General features: G+C 47.8%; 1 protein-coding gene across 27 annotated transcripts in view; it reads left to right on the forward strand.

Annotated features, from left to right (window-relative positions):
- Window positions 1-16,010, forward strand: part of PRRC2B (proline rich coiled-coil 2B) — a 126,056-nt gene that overhangs the window by 54,916 nt on the left and 55,130 nt on the right. For 20 of the 27 annotated variants that reach the window (XM_019033550.4, XM_063696808.1, XM_031007725.3 and 17 more), the window contains 5 exons: window positions 1,607-1,776; window positions 4,173-4,350; window positions 8,171-8,273; window positions 10,541-10,613; window positions 15,726-15,869. In XM_019033550.4, the coding sequence (XP_018889095.3) occupies window positions 1,662-1,776; window positions 4,173-4,350; window positions 8,171-8,273; window positions 10,541-10,613; window positions 15,726-15,869 (613 nt within the window). In that variant the 5' untranslated portion in view covers window positions 1,607-1,661. Of the gene's footprint in view, window positions 1-1,606; window positions 1,777-4,172; window positions 4,351-8,170; window positions 8,274-10,540; window positions 10,614-15,725; window positions 15,870-16,010 lie in introns of those variants that run through there. The other 7 variants (XM_055351372.2, XM_019033551.4, XM_031007726.3 and 4 more) reach the window with 2 other exon arrangements.

Raw genomic sequence — 16,010 nt, forward strand, 5'->3', positions numbered from 1 at the left:
CCTGAGTAGCTGGGATTATAAGCATGCACCACCATCTCTGGCTAATTTGTGTAATTTTAGTAAAGATGGGGTTTCACCGTGTTGGCCAGGCTGGTCTCAAACTCCAAACCTCAGGTGATCTGCCCACCTCAGCCTCCCAGAGTGTTGGGATTATAGGTGTGAGCCACCATGCCCGGCCTATTTTAATTTTTTTAGACACAGTGTCTTGCTGTGTTGACCAGGCTGGTCTCAAACTCCTGGCTTCAAGCAGTCCTCCCACCTCAGCCTTCCTGAGTAGCTGGGATTATAGGCATGAGCCACTGAGCCCATCAAGTGTTTTTGGTTTTTGGTAAGGAAGCTTAGAACTTATTGCCAAGGTTGGGTATGGAATAAAAAGCAGTGAAGCCCTTAGTCCTCAGTGCCTGGCACACAGGCCCTTGGTCGGCACTTAGTATTTGTTTTTGTTGTGTTTTTTTTTAAGATGCAGTCTCGCTCTGTCGCCTAGACGGGAGTGCATTGGTGCAATCTTGACTCACTGCAGCCCAGGTTCAAGCAATTCTCCTGCCTCATCCTCCTGAGTAGCTGGAATTACAGATACCTGCCACCACGCCTGGCTAATTTTTGTGTTTTCAGTAGAGACAGGGTTTCGCCATGCTGGCCAGGCAGGTCTCGAACTCCTGACCTTAAGTGATCTGCCCACCTTAGCCTCCCAAAGTGCTGGTATTACAGGCGTGAACCACCACGCCCAGCCAGGCGCTTAGTATTTTGAGTGAGTGAGTGAGTGAGCGAGTGAGTGAGTGAGTGAGCGAGCGAGTGAGTGAGTGAGTGAGTGAGTGAACTGATCAGGAGAGCACTAGTAGACTCATGGACACCTGTAGCACATTAGAAAGTGGCAGAGGAGGGAAGCTTCTTTCTTGGAGGGCTTTTCAAGGTTGTCTCTTCAAAGGGGCAAGTGCGGATGGCATAGCCCCCATGTGGTCTCTCCCTTGCTAGCCCTGGGGAGTTCTTGCTTTCTGTTTTCCATGTGTGTAGCTTAGAGAGCCCTTTTGTTGTCTAAGCAGATGTTTTCTCTCTGGGTACTAGTTGTTTATTTTGAAAAGTGTATATACTTGATTATTTCTGAAGGATAATACTCTGGCTGCCCTCCTTTGATTTGGTTTTGCTTGCCCTTGAGATGAACAGCCATGGTGTAAGTGGGTTGTGTACCTCTCCTATTCTGCTAGCCTTATTTTCAGTGTTATACATGGATGTGTTAAAGTACTGAGCATTTATTTTTCCATCTTGAGCTGTCCTTGACTTGGAGAAGGCTCTGTTGAAGTTTACATGTCAGTGTGGTTGGTGTGCAGTAGACTCCAGCCAACTCAGAGTGAGAGGAATTAACAGCAGGTGGGGGTTGGGGGGGTACTCCACAGATCGCCTCGGGGTGTCTACAAAATGCCCTGTAAATGTGAATGAACAGCCTGTGGGTGGTGAGAGCAGTTTTCTAAGGACAGTCCAAAGCCATCTTCAGATCTTCAAGGAGATCCATGATTCGTGAAGGATTCACTCCTCTGGATCAGAGGTTCTGCTGGAGTGACACTCTTTTTTTTTTCTTTCTCTCTTTTTTTTTTCCTTCTCTATTTCAAAGGCAGATCGGGAGCGGTGCCGAGAAAAATTTCCTTACTAGATGACATTTCATCGCAATGTCCGATCGTTTGGGGCAAATTACCAAGGGCAAGGATGGGAAAAGCAAGTACTCGACTCTCAGCCTGTTTGATAAGTATAAAGGAAAATCAGTAGACGCGATTAGATCCTCAGGTAAGGCCCGGGGTTGAAGGCCAGTTCCTCAGACTTTCTCCGAGTGACATATCCCAGAAACCCAGAGTCCCTCACCTGGTTAGACAGATGTGGTCCGTGCACACCAGGCTTCTGGGTGTGCATGTACAATCACTCTCTACTTCCTACTTGAGGTGTGATTTCAGAGCCTTGAGCATCCTGACTCTTCCTGTAGTGGAATTTTCTCCATCTATTACCTTATTGAAGCTGGGGAGATATATCTATAGATATCTATAGATATGTCTATCTATCTATAGATATCTATAGATATATCTATAGAGCTCTATAGGTGTGTGTGTATGTATGTATATGTGTGTGTGTGTGTGTGTGTGTGTGTGTGTGTGTGTGTGTGTGTTGTCACCCAGGCTGGAGTGCAGTGGGATGATCTCAGCTCATTGCAACCTCCACCTCCTGGGCTCAAGCGAGTCTCTTGCCTCAGCCTCCCAAGTAGCAAGGATTACAGGTGTGTGCCACCACGCCCAGCTAATTTGTGTATTTTTAGTAGAGACAGGGTTTCCTCATGTTAGTGAGGCTGGTCTCAAACTCGTGACCTCAGGTGATCCACCCGCCTCGGCCTCCCAAAGTGCTGGGATTATAGGTGTGAGCCACCGTGCCTGGCCAAAGCTGTGGATTTTTATCCTGATGGGTAGAATGGGACTTAATAGGCATTAGTGTTATCCTTTTTTTTTTTTTTTTGAGACACAGTTTCGCTCTTATTGCCCATGCTGGAGTGCAATGGCGTGATCTTAGCTCAGTGCAACCTTCACCTCCTAGGTTCAAGTGATTCTCCTGCCTCAGCCTCCTGAGTAGCTGGGATTACAGGCATGTGCCACCATGCCCAGCTAATTTTGCTTTTTGTTTTTTTTCTTTTTTGAGACGGAGTCTCACTCTGTCATGCAGGGTGGAGTGAGACGGAGTCTCACTCTGTCATGCAGGGTGGAGTGCAGTGGTGCGATCTCGGCTCACTGTAAGCTCCGCCTCCCGGGTTCATGCCATTCTCCTGCCTCAGCCTCCCGAGTAGCTGGGACTACAGGTGCCTGCCATCATGCCTGGCTAATTTTTTGTATTTTTAGTAGAGACAGGGTTTCACCGTGTTAGCCAGATTGGTCTTGATCTCCTGACCTCGTGATCGGCTCGCCTCGGCCTCCCAAAGTGCTGGGATTACAGGTGTGAGCCACTGTGCCCAGCCTAATTTTGTATTTTTAATAGAGATGGGGTTTCTCCATGTTGGTCAGGCTGGTCTCGAACTCCCGACCTTAGGTGATCCACCCACCTCGGCCTCCCAGGGTGCTGGGATTACAGGCATGAGCCACTGCGCCTGGCCAGTGTTATCCTTAATAAAGAATTTTTTTTTTTTTTTTTTTGAGACGGAGTCTCACTGTGTTGCTCAGGCTGGATGGAGTGCAGTGGCTCAATCTCGGCTCACTGCAAGCTCCGCCTCCTGGGTTCACGCCATTCTCCCGCCTCAGCCTCCTGAGTAGCTGGGACTACAGGCGCCTGCCATCACGCCCGGCTAATTTTTTGTATTTTTAGTAGAGACAGGGTTTCACCGTGTTAGCTAGGATGGTCTCGATCTCCTGACCTCGTGATCCGCCCGCCTCGGCCTCCCAAAGTGCTGGGATTATAGGCGTGAGCCACAGCGCCCGGCCATCCTTAAAGAATTTTTTAAATTTTGTTTTAAAATTTATTTATTTATTTATAGACTGGGTTATGAGACTGGCTAATTTTTGTATTTTTAGTAGAGACAGGGTTTTGTCACATTGCCCAGGCTGGTCTCGAACTCCTGGGCTCAAGTGATCTACCCACCTTGGCCTCCCAAAGTGCTGCAATTACACGTGTGAGCCACCACTCCTGGTGTTATCAGCCTTTTTAGCTTTCATGGTTCTTGATATTCTAGAACTTGTTGGAAAGGTTCTTGTTGATCCTTTTCACACCCCATGAAGACTTCATGAATGTCGAAGGGCTCCTGTTCAGTCTTGTTTTGGATCTAGGCAGAGGCTGTCTCTTTAGTCCTGTAATGAGACCAGAGCTGTCTCAACTTGCAGAGAGGTGGTTCCTCTGTAAGCTGGAGGTTCCTGGGCCTGGCTCCTCACCCATGTTGTAAAGTCTGCGAGCCTTGTCCTGCCCACCAGTGAAATGGAAGCCTTTTTACAGGTTTTAGCAGCTCCTTTGTCCCTGTAGTCTTCAGTGAAGAGCTTGTAAAGTGACTAAAGTGACACCAAACACTTGTTTGTCCCACTGCTGGTCTGCCATTTGTTTTTTGTTGGGTTAGCTTTGTTATGATCACTTAGAGTTTGAAAGAACAGCTGAATGCATCAGGCCTCTTTCCTTCTGTGACCTTTTTGCACGGTGTCTGTTCCATGTCCCTCTCCCTGCAGTTATTCCTAGACATGGCTTACAGAGTCTTGGGAAAGTTGCTGCAGCCCGGCGCATGCCACCGCCTGCAAACCTGCCAAGCTTGAAGTCTGAAAACAAAGGAAACGACCCCAACATCGTGATAGTACCCAAGGACGGGACGGGATGGGCAAACAAGCAGGATCAGCAAGACCCAAAGAGGTAAACGGAGGAGGCGGGTGGTGAGTGGGAGCTGGCACTCCAAGGGTGGTCCCGGCATCCTTCCCAGTGGCAAACTAACCCTAACCCTTTGGCTACTGCAGCGCTAGTCTTGCAGTGGCAGAGTTGGAAAACTGGAAGATGCAAATGAAGCTGCTTCCTCTCCGGCCCTGGTGCTTCGTATGTTTCTTTTTCCCTGCCTTCATTTTTTCTGGCTTTTAGAGCCGATGGAGCAGCACATCTGTGGACAACCTTGTCCCCAATGACCAGTTTCCCCCTGTGCCTTATTAGGAAAGGCCTCATCACCCCAGAGGAGCTTATGCAATGACTCAGAGCCAATTCCTGTAAGAAACACTGTGGACAGAGCTGGGGCTTGAGGACTTCATTCCTGGTGATGGGTGTCCCTGTGAGCTGAGCTCTGCAGAGAATCATGCAGCTTCCCTAACCATCGGCCCAGCAGCTTCCCAGACAGAGGAGACTTCTGCTGTTGCTCTAAACAGACCTAGTCATCAGTGAGAACAGCACAGAATCCTCCAGGATCACTGTACTGCAGCCTCCCTGGAGGCTCACCTCCTGCCAGCACAGTACTTACAGAAACCCTAGGCGGCAGAGGGTGGCACAGTGCTGTCAATCAGAGAAACAGCCCCTGTGTGGTGGGCTGAAAACACAGGGCCTGGCTGCCTGGGGCCCACTTGGATGGCTGCACCTTTGTCTCCTGCTGCAAGTCCTCTCTGAGTGTTTAGCCAGTGCTAACACAATTCAGGGAAGGGGATGTGTTCAGGGAGGGACAGGGCCTTGCTGAGGCTGGCAGGCAGAAACCTGCTGCTGGGGTTTGCCTGTTAAGGAATGTGAACAAAGCTGTCTAGCAGCAGCACCCTCCTGGCCTGCATCTCTGGTGGCCTCCCTGCTAATGTAGGAAACCAGACGGTAAAAGGGACCCAGATCTCAGCCTGCCGACCCCAGCATCCTTTTCTTACAAGTCTGTGCTGGAAATGACCATGGTAGCTTTTGTAAAATTGTTGCCTGTATTTACTTCAGCCAGGATGTAGAGAGTGAGCTAGTTTAGTTATTCAGCTAGATGATTATAAAGTAGTAATCAAAATAGGGCCTTAGAAGTTATTTTTAAAACGTTTCTAAGAGTTTGCTTAGGGATCATATTGACGGACAGTATAGCATAACTTTTGAAATCTACCAGCCCTAAGTGGTTTCCAGCTAGACCACTTGTTAGCTTGATGGAACCTGGAGAATTGTTTGACTTCTGAGCCTCAGTGTCCCCCCCTTGAAATAGGAATGATACCTGGCTTTGCTGGTGGTTACACGGTATCCATGAGGCATTGATGGGCTAGCATAGGTCAAGTGCTTAACCTAAACCTGGCACAGAAGAGGGGCAGATATTGGCTGCTGTCATCATTCCATTCAAATGGTGCTCATTCCATTCACACCATGAGCTCTGGAACGAAATGGATATTGCACATTTTAATGGAAGGACTGAAATCCTCTGCACCACCAAAAGTTCTAGAGAAGACAAAGCATTACTCCCTCCTGTTATCCAGCCTTTACTCTGCCTTTGCAGCTCCAGTGAGGGCTAGTTCTGCTGGAGCACGTCCGCCAGGGAAGAGGTGACGATGGAGTGTTGGTGAAGGCATAGACCCCCGTGTAGTTCTCTGCTGCCCCAGGCCACATCCTCCCACCAAGGTATCAGGTGGCAAGTGGGCCCACAACATGGGGACTCAGTGCTTAGTTTTGGAGAACACAAAAGTGTGACTACTTGGAAGCTTCTCTTTTAGGTAGAAGGAGATGTAAGAACCCGATCAGTAGCCTTCTGTTTGTAATAATCACGAATGGTGAGTTGCCTGGGTCAGGTGAATCTTGGAAGAGGGTGTCTGTATAGAGTTTGGCTTCCATTTACAGATAAGCCACTTGTATTGGAGGAGTTCCCACCAGGGGGGTGGCTGCCCTCCTTGAATCTCGTTGAGTGGAAAGTTGCCTACCGTGCCGGAGCGCTGTTAGAGCAGAAACCTTCATTCGGCCATTTCTTGTTGATTTCATCACTTCACCTGTGGAGTGTAAATTCACTGACACAGCCTTTTTTTGGAGGGCAGCCTGGCAATCATTTAAACTTCGAAATATCTTTTGATCCAGCATTTCCATTTCTAAGGTCGTATGCTATGGAATTACTTACAGAAAAAGGGTGCAAAGATATGTATTAAAAAAAAATTCTTGGCCGGGTGCGGTGGCTGACATCTGTAATCCCAGCACTTTGGGAGGCCGAGGAGGGTGGATCACCTGAGGTCAGGAGTTCGAGACCAGCCTGACCAACATGGGGAAACCCTGTCTCTACTAAAAATACAAAAATCAGCTGGGCGTGGTGGTGCACGCCTTTAATCCCAGCTACTTGGGAGGATGAGGCAGGAGAATTGCTTGAACCCGGGAGGCAGAGGTTGCAGTGAGCCGAGATCATGCCACTGCACTTTAGCCTGAGTGACAGAGCGAGACTCCATCTCGAAAAAAAAGAAAAAAAAAGTTCTTATTGTAGGTCGGGTGCAGTGGCTCACGCCTGTAATCCCAGCACTTTGGGAGGCTGAACTGAGCAGATCACATGAGGTCAGGAGTTCAAGACTGGCCTGGCCAACATGTTGAAACCCCGTCTCTATTAAAAATACAAAAATTAGCCAGGCGTGGTGCTGCATAACTGTAATCCCAGATATTCGGGAGACTGAGGCAGGAGAATCGCTTGAACCTGGGAGACAGAGGTTGCAGTGAGCTGAGATCATGCCACTGCACTGCAGCCTGGGCGGCAGAATGAGACTCCATCTAAAAAAAAAAAAAAAAAAAAAAAACCAAAAAATTCTTATTGCAGTTGTATCTATAAGGGGGAAAAAAACCTATATGAGAGACTGGTTAAATTATGACCTGTCTAGTTGTGTTGTGTGGTCATTAAAAGCAAAAGGAAGATCCGTTTCTATATTGATGAAAAGATGTTCAGATGCATGAAGTAAAAAAGTCATAGAGCTTTATGTATGGGGTCACTCCACTTCTGTTAGAAAAATACTATATTCCTGCAGTGTAAAACTCTGCTGGTTAAAAACAAACAAAACTGTATTAACAGGTATAGAAAAGTCTGCTTGGAGTTTCTCTCTGGATGATGAGATCATGATGTTCTGTGTTACCTAGTTTTATTTATAAGTTTATTTTTACTATGAGCATGTATTTCTTTTATAAACTCAGAGAAGGTTAAAAAGTCAGCCCTCTGAGTAGGTATGGGCTCTGGGTCTGGGGTAAGGGGCACAAGCCCTTCATTCCAGTGATTCAATTTCCCTATTGGCAAATCCTTCATTTGCATTGTTTACAGTGAGCTTTTAGTTTTTGCAGACAGAAGGCTCTACAAGAAGGCAGAAAAGTTTAATTTTTAAAAAAGAAAGGCCAGGCGAGGTGGCTCACGCCTGTAGTCCCACCTACTCAGAAGGTGGAGGTGAGAGGATTGCTTGAGGCCGGGAAGCAGAGGTTGCATTGAGCCAAGTTTACCCCACTACACTCCAGCCTGGGTGATAGAGTGAGACCCCCTGTCTCAAAAAAAAGAAAAAGAAAAAGGCAGAGGACTGTCTTGTGCTAATTTTAAATGTCAGTGACTAGAACTTAAGCATGGTTTGTTTTCTTATTAGTTTTTGCCAGCATAAGAATCTACTGGGGAAGGTCGTATTTTTACTGGCCAGAGGAGGTCTGCTTCCTGTGAGCAGCTGAACAGCTGTGGCTCCTGAGAACGCAGAGACCTGGCCAGCGCACTCTGTGCGGTGCCTGACCCCACTGCCCTGCCTTTGTCTAGTTCCAGTGCGACGGCCTCTCAGCCGCCGGAGTTGCTGCCGCAGCCGGGTTTGCAGAAATCTGTCTCCAATTTGCAGAAACCGACACAGTCAATCAGTCAGGAGGTAGGTGCTGGGACCCCATCCCGACTGTTTCCTGGGCATGGTAGCCCCTAAATCTCTTTGTTGCTGGGGGATGGAAGGAGTTGCTACTGAGAAGTGTGGTTGTGCATGACCTGTCTATTCCAGAGGCACACCCGATGAGTGACTTTAGAAAACCATCATGGGAAACTGTCGAGGTCACTGGTTAAGAAATTTAATCCGCAACTTTTAGAAAAAGACCTCAGATACAGACTAGGATACAGGCACCTACTTTGGTTCCTCTTGATTTACCGTGAGGCAGGGTCACTCAGGCTGGACTGCAGACTAGTTCAGGGTGAAGCTCCATGGAAGCATCACGTGAGCTCCATGGAAGCTTGGGTCACAAGAAGACAAAAAGTGGCAGGTCACAAAAAGGTTCACTGGCCAGGTGAGTTTGAAAAACAAAACGAAGCGAGCTCCTTTACTGCGGTACTTCTCAGTGCCTTTCATATGCTAATACCTACTGTGACTCTCTGAGAAGAGGATATAATGGGCAGCAGTCCCTGAATTTATTTGTCCCAGGAAACATTTCTTTACCGAATGTCTCTAGGGACTAATGTCTCTCAGAACACGCTTTGGGAAATATGAAGCTACAATCCTTTATTTGTTGATATGTTTTAAGTGTTTTTCTAAGCAGAAAGTAACGATTTCACCAAGCAAGAGCTCATAACACACTCAGTCCATCAGAGCCTGGCTACAGGTTTCCAGAGATTGGCAGGAGGATATACTTAGCCAGAACTAGAAATCTAGATGAGAAGTCTATGAATTTTTTAGAAGACTAAAAGTAGACGTAGATATCTCATATTCACCAGCTCTCTTGACAGCGGGAATGAACATATTTTGGTTTTGCTTTGCTGCATGGGCAATATAAGATCTCAAATGTCATCCCTTCTCTGCTTTAACCATACTCAGGGAAGTCTGTGGCTTTGCCAGGGCACCCTCTCCCCACCTAACACTGAACCGTGCTTTTAAAATTAAAGACAAGAAAAGAGGTCTGTAATCATGCAAGACGCCCTTTTCCTTGGCCTAAATCCACTGGGACCCATAGGCTAGTCAGAGTATTTAGAGTTGAGTTCCTTTCTGTTTCCCAGAATTTGAAAGAAAAGGAGTGAGCTGATAGAGCTGAGAGATCAGATTTGCCTCTGAAGCCTGTTCAAGATGTCTGTGCTCAGACCCCACCACTGGGGCCTGTGGGTGAGGTCCTGGGCATCTATTTGAATGAATTGCTGAAGGGGAGCACTATGCCAAGGAAGGGGAACCCATCCTGTCACTGGCACAGGGGTCACCTTATCCAGTGCTCAGTGCTTCTTTGCTGCTACCTGGTTTTCTCTCATATGTGAGGGGCAGGTAAGAAGAAGTGCCCAGTGTTTTGCGAGTTTTAGAACATCTACCAGTAAGTGGGGAAGTTTCACAAAGCAGCAGCTTTGTTTTGTGTATTTTCACCTTCAGTTAGAAGAGGAAGGCTGTGAGATGAATGTTAGTTGAGTGGAAAAGACGGGTGAGCTTAGTGGTTAGAGACTCGAAAGGGCACTGGACATAGGCAGGCTGGAGACTGGTCCTGGTCCTGCTGTTCTGCATCTGACTCAGTCACTCTTCTCTGAGCCTCAGTGGGGGATGTGACTAGAGCCTTCCCAGGGTGTGGTGAGCATTCAGTCAGGCTGGGTGTGCTTCGCATAATGCTGACCTTGGCGAGTTTTCAGCAGAGGTGACCTCGTAGGGTTCTCAGGAGGGGAGCTGTGCCTTGTAGAGTCACAGTCACTACAGAAAGTGCTGCAGCCAGCCCACCCAGCTCAAGATCTGGCATGTGGGCCTTCCTTTGTTCACGTTCCTCATTAGCAGCTGCGCAGTTTTAAAGACACATGCCGGAACTGGGCCTTAGTCTTTGTCTCTGGAGCAAAATAAAGTAGCTCTATGTGGACACGGGAGGTTCCAGAGCACCGAATGGAGAGAAACAGGTTTGGGTCCTGGCTTTGCTGTGCCACTGTCTGTGTGACTTGAAGCTGGTCACTCCCCAAATCCTGCTCCTTGTCTGTAGAGTGGGCCTGGCATTTTCTCGTCCCTGGGACCGCTGTGTGGAGTGTGCGTTACAGGGAAGGTTCAGGGCTTTGCTGCTGCTCAGAAAGTGGTGGTGGATGGATCCATATAGGGTTTGAATCTAAGGTGCTGGCCTCTCAGCACCTTGTTGTAATAGGCTGTTATTGTACAGTGGAATAAGGGAGCTGGCCCTCTTCTGATTCTCTTCCTTCTTTCAGAATACAAATTCAGTGCCAGGTGGACCAAAGTCATGGGCACAGCTGAATGGAAAGCCAGTAGGACACGAAGGTGGTAAGTGCGCACGTGTGTGTGTTGTTTGGGGACGCTGGGGAGGGGGAGGTGAATGCCTTTTCCAGAATGTCTGGTTGGGTCTAGGCACCCAGAAGCTTTGAGGACTCTTTTCCACAAAGAGGTACCGTCTGTGGAGCCCTTGCCTGTGCACAGCGGGCACTGACTCTGTAGAGGTGCCAGCTCTTTGATTTCTTTGGATGTGTGCTCTTGCTGAGACAGAGGAGTGCTGACTGGGCTGTGCTGCTGGTGATTTTTGATGATAGCTTGAATGTTTCTAGCATACTGTGCTTCAGACCAAACTAGGCAGCAGCTCTGAGTGGGAAGGAGAGTGGTCGTGCTGTGGGCAGACGATTCAAAGGAATGTACTGGGGAAAGCCCACAATTCACTTTCTCCTGTAAAGCAGCACTGGCTGCCCTTTATTACCCTGTGCCACCATCCTGATATCACCTTCTGCTTCCTGCACTACCCCTGCCAGCCAAGGCTTCACCAGACTTGGTCTTTAGTAGCCTGTATTAGAAAACCAGCTGCACATCCTTCGTTACCTGAACCTCACCCCCAGCCTGCCATGCCTAGGAGGTCCTGCCCCTTATGGGTTGAAATCCCTGTGCTCAAAGGCTCTTCCCTCAGTCTCCAACGGGAAATAACCGATCAATGTGCCAATTGGATTTCAGTGCCCCAGCTTCTCCCAAGGGGCTGAGGGTACAGATCGAGTGCCAGCAGGAGTGCCGTGGCACAATTATAGCCCATTGCAGCCTCGATCTCCCGGGCTCGAGCAGTCCTCCCACCTCAGCTTCCTGAGTAGCTGGGACTACAGGTGTGTACCACGACATCTGGCTGATTTTTTTTTTTTTTTTTCTTTCCATTCTGAGTAGAGACAAGATCTCACTATGTTGCCCAGGCTGGTCTCAAACTCCTAGGCTCAAGAGATCCTCCCACTTCAGCCTCCCAAGTAGCTGGGGCTGGGATCACAGGCGCATGCAGCACCATGCCTGGCTTATCGATTAATTGATTGACTGAGTGATTGATTGATTGCGACGAGATCTCACTGTGTTGCTCAGGCTGGTCTCCAACTCCTGGGCTCAAATGATCCTCCTACCTTGGCCTCCCAGAGTGTTGGGATTACAGACGTAAGCCACCGTGCCTGACCTCAAAAGGGTCTTTGAAGATGCTTTATGAAGAGCATTCACTGGACTTGTAACTGGTTCTTTGGCTTTCCATATCTTATATTTCTGTAAGGTTAGAATTTTTTGTTTTGTTTTTGTTTTTTTTGAGACAGAGTCTTGCTTTGTCACACAGGCTGGAGTGCAGTGGCACAATAGCTCACTGCAACCTCCGTAAGGTTAGAATTTTTAAAAGTAGATAGAATATATTAATTTTTATTTAAAAAGAACTACAAAAATTAAAAGAAAAACTTCCATATAAATTGGCCCAACTCCTATGGAAGCCAGTTTGGCACTGCCTGGCAAAATAGTAACACATAATACCCTTTGACCTAGCAAGTGCACCCTGAGGAAATTGCTCTACAAATTATACTTGCCCGTGTGTGAAATGACTTGCGCATAAGATTATTCACTGCAACATTATAATAGCAAAAGATTGCAAACAGTCCCTTGAAATGCCTGTAAAATTATGGTACTTTAATGAAATGTGATTTGGCTATAAAGAAAAAAAGCAGAAGTTTTCTATTGATTTGGCAAGATCTCCAGGTGAAAAAAAGTACAGAATGGTATGTATAGTATCTTAACCATTTGTGTAAAAAATGGGGGTGAGCGCTGGACGTGGTGACTCACACCTGTAATCCCAGGACTTTGGGAGGCCGAGGCAGAAGGATTGCTTGAGTCCGGTAGTTCGAGACCAGCCTGGGCAACATGGTGAAACCCTGTCTCTACAAGAAATACAAAAAATCAGCCAAGTGTGGTGGCAGACACCTGTAGTCCCAGCTACTTGGGAGGCTTGAGGCAGGAGAATCACCTGAGCACCAGAGGTCGAGGCTGCAGTGAGCTGTGGTCACACTCCTGTACACCAACCTGGGTGACAGAGCAAGACCCTATCTTAAAGGACAAAACAAAAAAATGGGAGTGAGAAAAAATACACTTCTAAAAAATGTTGTATATGCATGTTTTAAAAGCCACCCATCTGTATACTGATGTATATGTGTTTAAAAATCTCCAGAAGGTAACAGAAAACTGCCAGTTTTTTGAGGGAGTCAGAAGGGGGCAAATGGGCATAAGGGTGAGAGGAAGGCTTCTGTGTCTACCTTTACATGGTGTTCACTTCTGAACCATGTCACTGTGTTACCTATAAAAAATGTAGGTAATGTAACTGTATCACAATAAAGCTTGATGGAGAAAATAATTTTAAACTGGACATGGTGGCACACACCTGTTATCCCAGCTACTTGGAAGGCCAAGGTGAGAGGACTGGTTGAGCCCAGGAGTTTAAGTCCAGCCTGAAAAACATAGCAAGACCCTTTCTCTACACAAAATTGAAAAAAAGAAAGAAAATAATTGCAGGCAGAAACCTGCCAGCCCACAGAATCGACACACTGGGCAGGGTGGGGGCCAAGTGTAAAAGTCAGTTTCAGTTCCCCCTCTCGTGCTAGAGTCACGCATCTGTGACACTGTCAGGAGTGTGGGGATTTGAGGGTGTTGCCCACAAGTGTTTTCATGACTGTTTGGAATTCAAAAGGACTTTTCCTGAATTGATAGACTCAGTTGATAGGTCACCTGGAACAGACCCAGGAGACCTGATTGCATGTTTGGGCAGAGGTCAGAGGCTCAGATACCAGCTGCTGCCCCACCAGTGGCTCAGCCTGTGACCTTGGAAGAAGCCCCCTGACTTTCCTGCCTGAGTTTCTCATGGCAGAGAACAGATGGCAGGTGAACATCATAAAACATTGGGACCTTATGAATACTGGTATTTTGGTGTGAGATTTTTTTTTCCCTACCCTTTATCCTTATTAAGATTAATTCATGCTTACAATAATATCTTCATGATTCTCGAAGCAGAAGAAAGAGATGGAACAGCAATATTGGACAGGTGCTGGTTTTTTTCCTAATTTCAAATCTACCTTTTTTTTTTTTTTTTTTTTTTTTCTTTTGAGGCAGGGTTTCATTCTGTTGCCCAGGCTGGAGTGCAGTAGTGCAGTTTTGGCTCACTATAGCTTCAGTCTTCTGGGCTCAAGCAATCTTCCTGCCTCAGCCTCCCAAGTAGATGGGACTACAGGCATGCACCACCCTGCCCGGCTAATTTTTGTGATTTTTGTAGAGATGGGGTTTCATCATGTTGTCCAGGCTGGTGATACTGTATTTTAAAAATACAGTTTTTATTTGATTCTTGCCAGTGACCTTCTACCATAATGAAGCGACTCTGAGTCAGAGCCCCCTTCACAGAGCACTGGAGCTCCTTCATGACACTTAGAGTCCATCTCTGGCTGGTCATTGGTGAATGATGTCCAGTCTTACCGTCAGGTTTATTTGACCCTGGACCTTTTTACTAAGGGAGTGGCAAGCGAATTGCTGCCACGTGCCTGTGTGGTGATCCAGCCGCGCCTTTCCGGCACAGTCGGCTTTAGTGAACAGGCCTGTGGATCAGTGGTGCTAAGAATAATTTAAACTACTTAGGGGAAGATTTGGGTTTAGCTGTATAGGGAACAAGGCATTCCACAGGGGGCCATTTGTTGTGTGGTGTCGCCACTGTTCCTAGATTGCTCCTGTCTGGAGTGTGCTTGCATATTCCAGATCAAAAGACATGTGCCATTTTTAATCTGTTCATCCAAAAATGGTGGCAGAACCTTTGTGCTAAGTTCTCTGTGTAAGGGAACAACATTAGGAAAGGCTTCTTCTCTAAAGCAGGTTGTAATGTCAAGGAATGAATGAAAGAATGAAGAAATAAACTGTTCCCAGGATTATAAGACTGAAATGTTTGGCCTTGTAGGGCTCGAGGAACTTAGTACAAAATGCGGAAGGACAGGTGAATGAGGAGTTACTCATGTGTATAAATCTAATTTCCACCTGATCTTACCACATTTGATGGTAGAAAGCAGCATTTGTTTATTTTATTTTATTTTATTTTTTTGAGACGGAATCTCGCTCTGTTGCCCAGGCTGGAGTGCATTGGCACGATCTCGGCTCCCTGCAAGCTCCATCTCCTGGGTTCACGCCAGTTCTCCTGCCTCAGCCTCCCGAGTAGCTGGGACTACAGGCGCCCGCCATCACGCCTGGCTAATTTTTTTTTGTATTTTTAGTATAGATGGGGTTTCACCATGTTAGCCAGGATGGTCCCGATCTCCTGACCTCATGATCCGCCTGCGTCGGCCTCCCAAAGTGCTGGGATTACAGGCGTGAGCCACCGCGCCTGGCCTATTTTTTTATTTTTAGAGAGAGGGTCTCACTTTGTCACCCAGACTGGAGTGCAGTGGCACGTTTTCGGCTCACTGCAACCTCCACCTCCCGGGCTCAAGTGATCCTCCCACCCCAGCCTCCTGAGTAGTTGGGGCTACAGGCGCCCGCCACCACACTAATTTTTTGTATTTTTTGGTAGAGACAGGGTTTTGCCATGTTGCCCAGGCCGGTCTTGAACTCCTGAGTTCAAGTGATCCACCCACCTTGGCCTCCCAAAGTGCTAGGATTACAGGTGTGAGCCACTGTGCCAGGCAAAAGCAGCATCTTAATCCTTTTGGGGTGGCCTGGGGCAGGGATGGCAGCACACTCTGTAGGTGTTGCCTCCACAGGAAAGCAGTTGCCTTCTTGGCCTCCCCTGGGCTGATTTTATAGGAGGCTGTGCTTGTCTGTGGCCCCAGGCAGTCAGAAGAACCTTCCCTGCTGGGGCAGGCTGTGGCCTGGAGCGGCTGTGATGTCTTACCTCTTTCCCTTTATAAGCAGGCACTGGTCCTTGCAGGTCAGCTGGGAAGGGTCATGATGCTGTCAGCAGCAGTCTCCCTTGCCACCCTCAGCGCCCTCGTGGCATCTGCCAGCACAGAGCACCCTTGTGACAAGGCTCCCTTCAAAAGCCCACTTCCAGGCAACATGGCTTTCAAGGTGTGGAGCTGGGAAGCAGACGACTGTTGACTCCATCTCACTTCCTCCATGTCTACCCCGTCTTCTTGACAGGTTTAAGGGGCTCAAGCCGACTGTTATCCTTCTCTCCCGAGGAATTTCCGACGCTGAAAGCAGCTGGAGGGCAGGACAAGGCTGGCAAAGAAAAGGGCGTCTTAGATCTGTCGTATGGGCCAGGACCAAGCCTCCGCCCTCAGAGTAAGTGACTGCAGCCTCTGGGCACTCGATGGAGTAACAGAACTTCCTCCTCTCATCTCTCTGCACTCCTAAAAGGGTGCTGATGCCACTGGGGTCTCTGGTTCGAGCTGGAAACGTGGCTCTTTGACTCGCCACGTGATC

This window comes from Gorilla gorilla, chromosome 13, assembly GCF_029281585.2.
Source record: "Gorilla gorilla gorilla isolate KB3781 chromosome 13, NHGRI_mGorGor1-v2.1_pri, whole genome shotgun sequence".
Taxonomy (NCBI): domain Eukaryota; kingdom Metazoa; phylum Chordata; class Mammalia; order Primates; family Hominidae; genus Gorilla; species Gorilla gorilla.